The sequence below is a fragment of the Sciurus vulgaris genome (genome assembly GCF_902686455.1).
Source record: "Sciurus vulgaris genome assembly, chromosome: 5".
In the NCBI taxonomy this organism is placed as follows: domain Eukaryota; kingdom Metazoa; phylum Chordata; class Mammalia; order Rodentia; family Sciuridae; genus Sciurus; species Sciurus vulgaris.
The window spans coordinates 78,499,889-78,508,544 of NC_136465.1; the positions used below are offsets into that span (position 1 = coordinate 78,499,889).

Here is an 8,656-nt window from a genome sequence, read left to right on the forward strand (position 1 = left end):
ACTCCAAAGCAGAAAAACATCATGGTGGGAGGACCTGGTAGAGGACAGCTGTTCAGCTTTTGGCGACTAGGAAGGAGGGTGGGGGACCCAGAAGAAGATAGACACTTCCGAGCCATGTCCCCGGTGACCTACTTCCTTTAATTAGGTTCCCCACCTCCAAGGAGTCCCTTTAGCTAAATGGATTAATCCACTGATGAAGTTAGAGCCCTCAAGATCCAATCATTTCACCTCTGAACAGTGCTTCATTATCTAACACATGAGCTTTGGAGGGACATTTCAGATTCTAGCCATGAAACATAAGTAGTAACACTTAAAAGCATATCATTACTCTTACGCAAAGGCTTCCAGGTTATGAAAAAATAGAAATGCTTCTCAATATAGCCTTGAGAGCAAAACCTGTCCAGTATATAACTTGATAATACTATACTATAACTTGATAATACTATACTATAACTTGATAATACTATACTATAACTTGATAATACTATGCTATCTCAGTTGAATCTCCGTGAACACAGATAAAGAAAAAAGTTTTTGTCTAAATATAATATATGCACTGAGTTTTTAAAGGGCCGGTATGTTTTTATTTCAGAAATTCAAGATTAATTAATGTTTTAAAAAGATACAGGTAATTTTTTCATGAACACCACACAGAGAAAATATCATTCTAATTGATACAAAATAATAATAATGTAAAATCACTTGATAACAGTCTACTAGAAAAGTAGAAAGATTATAGAACTGTATCTAAGAAAGTCATGATAAAAATTCATGAATCAGGATAAAATGGTGAAATATTTTTTCCTAATATGCATAAAACTTTGAAAATAAAATAAAATTCTAGCCAGTGAAACAAGTCAGGAAAAGTAATTGCACTTGGAAAGAAAATATAGAAGTGCGATTATATATAAAGTGGTTATCTACAGTGAAAATACATAATAATCTGTATTTGAATGATGGCATTAATACATAAAATCAGTGAAGGCATTGGATGCAAACATCAATTATATTTGTATTTACAGCAACAAAAATTACTAAAAATAATTTAAATTTAAAAATAAGGATGCCATTTACAAAACCATTATTGTGAATACTTAAATTTCTATAAGACTTTAATATCAAAAGAACAACGTGATCAAGAAAAATTAAAGAAACCTAATGTGTTGAAGGACATGGCATGATATTTACTGGGGAAGTCAATATTATAAAGATGACTAAACTTGAAAATTTAAAGAGTAAATGTAATCTCAAAGATAATCCCAGGAAAAGTTTTTTAACAGCTTCATTGAAGTACACAGCATAAAATTCATCCTGTTAAATTAAATAAATCAGTGATTTTTTAGTATATTCACATAGTTACAACCATTACTGCTATCAAAAATCTAAAAACTTTCCCTCACTCCAAAAAGAAACACATATTCAGTAGTGGTCATGTTCCATTGCATCATGATCTTAGCCCTTGGTAACCACTAATCCACTCTGCTTCTACAGGTTTGTCTGATCTTGGCATTTCACAGAAATTGACTCAGGTAACATGGAATCTTTTAGAAAAGTTGAATGTCACAAATATAATATTGAGTCAAAAAATCCAGGCACAAAAGTTGTTGGGTTTTTTTGGTGTATAATTCAATAATCATTTTTTGAACATTTTTATTATTAGAACAAGTAATATAATTCCACTGTATAACTAAAGCAATCATAATATTATTTTCATTTCATGAAATACAAAATTACCTGACAGACTCCAGATTTAGGTATATTAATTTTAAAGCTTATGTTTGCAATTGTATGTATTTGAAGATACGCAACTGTCTGATTTAAGCTCAGATGAATACAGCATAGCACAGTTATGTTCATCATCTGATGATTCTTTTATCCTGTAATGATAAAGAGTACAGAATGCAGTTATATTATATGGAAATAATCTATGAAATGATAGCATTTTTCTTGTAATTGTAAAACAATATGAAAATGGACATTTTCATATAATTTTAGTAAGAGCTAGGTATTATAAAAAACGGTCCAGTCTTTAATATTTATATCAATATTTTATTAATTTGCAACATCTTTTTATATGTCTATAACTCGAATTTACTAATACTATTCTTCTGAACATAATGTTTTTCTTATATGTAGCACAGTATTTTTTAAAACTTACTTTAATTTGAAAGTTGAGCCATTTATCAATACCCATGGATGATCCCTGCTCTTACGAAATACTCCAACCCATGATAGAAGTGAGAGGGAATGTAGAAAATCCTGCCAGAAAACAGAATTTTCATTTAAATAATCAGTGTGAAAGGTTTTATTACTTGTAAAAATAGTGTATTCTTGCACGATAACTTAATGTTCAAAACAAATTAATTGGATAAACAATATGTTAAGGCTAAACCCACTTTTCATATTTTCAAAAACCTTGCACAAATGTTTGTAATTTGGCTTTTAAATTAACTCTTTACTTAGTAACCACATTCTTCTATGAATAAGGAATATTGTGATTCATGTAATCTGGTACACATTAATGAAACAAACATAGCCAGAACTCAAATAAATTTCCAGATAGTATACATTTAATTGTCCAGAGGCTGTGACTAAATCAATGTAGTTTTCCGCTACGTTTCTCAGAGTATGTGTTTTAGAAGGAAATTAAGGGATTTCCATTAAAGAAATAAATGACATGGAAGTAAAAAATCTAGTGTTTGCAGGGCTGGGGTTGTAGCTCACTGGTAGAGCACTTGCCTAGCATGTGTGAGGCATTGGGTTTGATTCTCAGCACCGCATATAAATAAATAGAGCTCCTTTGGCAACTACAAAAATGTTTGTGTTTTTTTTTTAATTTAGAGTCACCACTGTTACCTGTTTCTGTTTTTGTGAAATACTGTTCAGTGAAGGTGGCGTTGACTTGTTTCTCTCTGCTGCTATCTGATAAATACAACTATAATTGTGGAATTAATGAAAGACAGGAGCAAAGAAGAATTCCGAAAGATGGAAAGAAAGAGGTAGAACATTTTGCCACTGTAGGATTAGGGAACCACAGAGGGTCAGAGCACCTTAAATCCCTTACCCAAAAGAAGAAAGTGTCTCGGCGTGCTGGCTCCCTACCCAACCTAGCAATAAGAGGTGGCTCCTGGAAGCTCCTCCGTAGGAAAGGGACTCCCACTAGCAGGACCCAGCAGAGCAGAAACCAGAAATCATTGGTGAAGATCATCTTTCAGGTGATCCCTCAACAGTGTGTGGCCAGAGGAAGTGCTTCTTCTCCCCACCAAGAGAAACCAACGCAGAGATGCGGGAGTGGGGATTCGGAAAAAGGAATTCTATGCCTACAAATGCTCCACCTTGGAAGTCTATCTGTCCCTGAGGGCGTGAGACTCACTGCTCCCATCCAGAGATCAGACATTGGAACAGATTTTTAAATGTTATGTCCACATAATACAGTAGTGAAAATTAGAAAACTACAGATAAATGATATAAGATGAATAAATCACCAAAAAAGAGTGAAACGAAACAAAAATAAAAATGACTGCACAGTTATGATTGCATTCATGTAAAATTCAAAAACAGGCAAAGCTAATTTATTATAGCAAAAGTCAGGATAGCAGTTTAGGCAGGAGCCAGAATGTTGAGCGCATATGCAAGGGTGGGGCAGTTGGGAATGGGAACATTTTTATCTAGTGATCTAATTACCTTGGTCTGACCACTTTGCGATCAATCTGCACAATCAAGAGATGCTTAGTTTTCTTTATGTATAACAAAATTAAATAGCAAAGTTTATTTCAGAATGAAAGGATAACACTTTTATAAGCATGGCTTTTCATAAAAGGCAAGAACTGGAAATAATCAATTGTGTATTGAAGCATACAAATAAAGATAAAATCGTAAAGTCAAACAATGAAATATTTTTCAGCCTTGCAAATAGTTGGTAAATCTGTACAAGAATATGGACGAATTCTACAAATATAATATTGACCATGAAAAAGTTTTCAATAGAATGAAACATTTAAAACCTTACCATTTCTTCTTCATTGTCTATATAAAGCAGATTAGAGTTCTTAGAAGCACAGGACACCAAACTCTCATTCCAAGTTTTTCTTTCTACGCTAATGTAGTAACAGCTATTGGAGTATGTTAACCACTCCTTTGGACAACGCCCACAGTGATGTGCTGAAGGAAGATTTTCACATATTTTTATTTAGAAATGATGTGAATTTTTAAAAATGAAAATGAACTTAAATATTTGCATACATATAAAAATATACATAACATACCTATGTACCCCTCAGGCTGTTTCATATAAAACCAAACATATATACACAAGCACAGAAAAGGGCCAGCCTCTCATCCTGTGGATGTGCCCATAGAAAGCAAAGAAAATCCCTCACCCAAGCCCCTTAAATGTCACTGAACAAAACTTCTTTCTCTAGAATAGAAAATTTGTTTATGTCTTATAATATATCAGTAGGAAATTTGAGCCAATAGCCCAAAAGACTTTATAGTAATTTTAAATTGGTATTTCATCTTATTGCTAGATGAAAAGAAATGCACTCCTATAATCTAACGTATCTGCTCATAAATAGTGCCAATTTTTCTAGACATATTTTCCCCCAAGAAATTGATTATCATTTTTGCATGGCTTAAGTCACAGAGAAAAATAAAATATGTACAAATATCAGAACTTCAAAAATCATTATGTACCTTTCCGGGTTCTTATCAGGGAAGAATTGTTCTCTTCCTGTATTATAGTAGCTAGAAAAATTAAAGTAATTCTCATAAAAATTAATATTCAAATAAATCATAATCATTTTAGTTTCTTAGTTTAAAATTTATTTATTATTTAGAATGAGAATGTAGACTCAAATTGATTTTTACAAGAAAATCAATAAAGAAAAAATTGTTTCAATGAAAACCTAAAGGGCTAAATAAACATCACAATCTCTTTCAGTACAATATTTAACATAATCACTTTCAGAACACAATTTGTATTTCTCAGCAAAGTTTTCCTGTCTCCTAAAGTATGTCTTTGAGTTACAAAATCACAATAGAGAAACATAATTAAAAAGACTCACTGCAATTCTTCGTTTACTTATACTTTTGACAAATTCAGAATAACCGTTTCACATTTAGTCTAAATACACATATTAAAATAAGAGTTTTCTTCCCTGAAATGAAATATATAGGGGATCTTCCAATGATTAAAGGGAAAACTTCCCTTATACTCTTCCAAAAATATTCTTACGTGGAATAACAACTGTAATCATCACCACCACAGTGACCATTAAAGCAAAGCAGGTGATTCCCAGGATCCCAGCAATGAGCTTCTCTGGAGGTGATGGAAACTCTGCAGAAGAGAAATGGTAGCATGGAGAAAGGAGGATGCAGACAGCTGTTCAGGTTTTCGTACAAGAGAAACCCCAAGCACAGGGAATGGTAGAGATTAACTTGGACCCAATTCCACATCTACAATTGTAATCTGTCTCTAGAATACACCATCACATTTTCAGTGAACATAATGCTCCAGAAGTTCTTGATCAAGGACTAGAAACTTCAACAATGTGACAAAAACTAGTTTTCATATTTTAAAGTACAGTAACAGCTCCAGTTAAAGCTCCTATCCTCACAAATGAAAAATATGAGTTTATTCCCTATTTTCTACCCACACCTCTGCACCCCAATTACACATCCTAGAACAGCTAGACTGAAGATTGATTATGGTTTACCTTTGCAGTGGTCATCCTTGTCATTCCCTGGATGCTCCTGAGAAGAATTTTGAAGATTTAAATCTGCATAGGTTATTTCCTCCTCAGTTACTGAAATGGAGTTTTTAATGTCCTTAGATTTTCTTTGCTGCTTCTTTGGGTTCTTGCCCAGATTCAGTTCTGAGTAGATCACTCCTTGGTTACTCATTTCTGCAGCTGAGTGATGTCAGGGACTGTGCTCTGATAATTGTGCTTAAGAAGTTAAATGGCATAGGTGGTGATCATAACCCTAGTGCAGTCAATGGGCAGGGCAAGGATCGAGTATTGAGACAGAGTACTGTGCTTTTGAAGAATCCAAATATTTCCCTAAAGAATTAAACATTAAAACTTAGGGTAAATTAGGTAATATTTTAAGGATACTCTGCTATTGACAAAATATTATTAGTAGGACAACAAACAATAAATTAGTGAGAAATTAAGATGTACATGAATAAGGATATCTTTAATAAAGTTAGTTTCTGCAGAAATAATTTAAAACCATGAAAAATAATACTGGCATGAAAAATTACAGTGCTCTGTGTGTGTGTGTGTGTGTGTGTGTGTGTGTGTGTGTGGTGCTGAGGATTGAACTACTCTCAAGGCAAGCAAGCACTCTACCAACTGAGCTATACCCCCAGCCCTCACAGTGCTTTAATAGAGGAAATTATGCATTGATTTTATGATGAATTGACATCCAATGAGGTTAAAAACTTGTTTAAACAGAGAATTGAAAAGTAGACACATCTTAATTTCTTGCACTTACTTTAAGTAGTGGCTTATATTTATTTATTAAAGTGGATTAGAGGTATTAATAGTCTTATTTTGAATAATTGAGAAGTTATTAAGAAATTCTAAATATTCAAGAATACTGTATATGTTGAAAAATGTTCTGTGACCTTATATACATACACATGACAAAATAATATTGAAAAGACTACAAATGTAATTTTAACACTTATTTTATGGAAATAATTGGCCATAAAATCATGACACGATAAAGTATAGAACTCTCATTGTAGGTTGAAATTTCCAGATAGTCTATGACCATGAAAATTAATGAGGGTCACTTTAGTTGTATAAGTAAGTGCAGTAATTCAGGTAAAGTATTTGATAATTACTAATAACCAGGTCTACTCTTCTAAAATGCAAATATGAATATATAAAATATAATGCATGTAAGACACAACATTTAACCTGGCACTTAAAATGTTCAATAAATGTTGGCTATTTAAACTATTATTTAAGTCACAATTGCTATGTCATTGTTTATGAATCGCATCAGTCATGCCATGTAAAACAATCTTTACAAGAAGATCTTGTATATCAGTTAGATATATATTTATTGATTAATTGATTAGAAGTCTTTATTAAGTTTAGCACTTTATTTGATCTAGTTCATCTGAATTTTTATTGAAAGCAAAAACTACTTTTATTAACAATCTAAGTATCTGATGATTTACATTTGACTTTCAACATTCAAGGAAATTGCTGTTAAGACTCTATGACTGAGCCAAATATAAATTAATATGTTATTTTTCAAATATCCAAAGCTTACTGATTATAATATCCCAAAATTAATGGTCTATTGTTTTGATGCCCCTAAATTTCATTTTAAATCATATAAATTAAAAAAAAAACCAATATGTGTAGATGCATTTGACAAAGTCGATACAAGCAATAATTAGAAACCTTTAAGAAACCTAATGTCTTTCATATTTTAAGAATTTTCCTCAACTTATTTAAATAAAGACATCAATGCTATACTTTGATCTTATTGTCTATGACTTGTACTCAGTTGCAGCGTGTCTAGCATTTGAAGTCCCCCTGTATCTGTGGGCTAGCAGAGACAGGAGAGTAGCAACACATACCTTCTGTTGCCAGAAAGTCGTGCATCCTTTAGTGGGAAGACCTGGTTACTCACATAAGAAGATCTGCTATAACTGAGTAAGAAAAGGTGAGACTGAATGACATAAATCCAGGACAAGAACAAACAATATCTATGATCTTCACAGATTGCCCTGTGAAGGCTCAGAGTGAGTCAAGAATGGAAAAAGTAGATTCTCATCAATGTGTCACTTAAGGTTGAACAGGAAATTCTCACACACAGGCTATTTTGAAATCAGTTTATCTTATCACACACCTCCAGAACATAGGACACTCTGGGCCTCTATTGAAGGACAATATGGACTTCTAAGTGTCATTTCGTTTGCCCATATCCAAGAACCTTTGAAAACTTGTTTACATATTCTATAAATCTGGAGGGGTAGAAGTCTGAACACTAGTGCCCTTAACTGGTTTCCATTTCAATCACGAACATTTTCTTAAAAGGATCTTAAATTTTAATTCCTTTTTTAATATTAGGTTTCTAAATATTAGTATTCTATCTTTTTTGTTTATTTGTTTTTGATTTTTTGTTTTTGAGAGATTGTTTTCATATTGCTTTTTGATTTTTGATGCTGGGGCCTAGGACCTCATCCATACTGGATATGTGCCTCATTATGTACTTCTTTTCCTCAAATCTTTATTATATCATTTATGCTATAATGGAAAAAATTTAAAAACATACATTTTCAACATAAATATATAAATATATGTATATATATATATATATATATCTCACTAATTATTCTAAGCAATTACTACACTTTCAACTTCCTGTATTTGGCACAAAAAAATGCTAGTGCTGAACTTATTTTCTCTGCTTGAGTTCTTTAAACTTCTGCATTTGATTTTATTATTATTTCTTTTTTCCTTTTGATATACTGGGGATAGAACCCAGAGCCTCACATGTTCTACGCAAGCACTCTCCCACTGAGCTACATTCCACTCTTTTGTTTTGTTTTTTTGAGACAAGGTCTCCCAAAGAATGGCCAGGCTGGTCTTCAACTTGCAATCCTCCTGCCTCAGCCCTCTGAGTAGCTACA

At 32.6% G+C, this 8,656-nt stretch overlaps 1 protein-coding gene across 2 annotated transcripts; it reads right to left on the reverse strand.

Moving 5' to 3' along the window:
• Positions 1-575: 575 nt before the first annotated feature.
• On the reverse strand, positions 576-7,687 carry LOC306661193 (NKG2-A/NKG2-B type II integral membrane protein-like). 2 transcript variants are annotated; one of them, XM_079140022.1, is made up of 7 exons: positions 7,601-7,687; positions 5,715-6,059; positions 5,234-5,335; positions 4,693-4,743; positions 4,010-4,161; positions 2,159-2,259; positions 576-1,877 (listed from the first exon to the last, which is right to left on the reverse strand). In XM_079140022.1, the coding sequence occupies exons 2-7, from the start codon at positions 5,899-5,901 to the stop codon at positions 1,766-1,768; spliced, it is 705 nt and encodes a 234-aa protein (XP_078996148.1). In that variant the 5' UTR covers positions 5,902-6,059; positions 7,601-7,687; the 3' UTR covers positions 576-1,765. The 2 variants fall into 2 exon arrangements, with proteins under 2 accessions (XP_078996148.1, XP_078996149.1); XM_079140023.1 differs by lacking the exon at positions 5,234-5,335.
• Between the last annotated feature and the right edge of the window lie 969 nt (positions 7,688-8,656).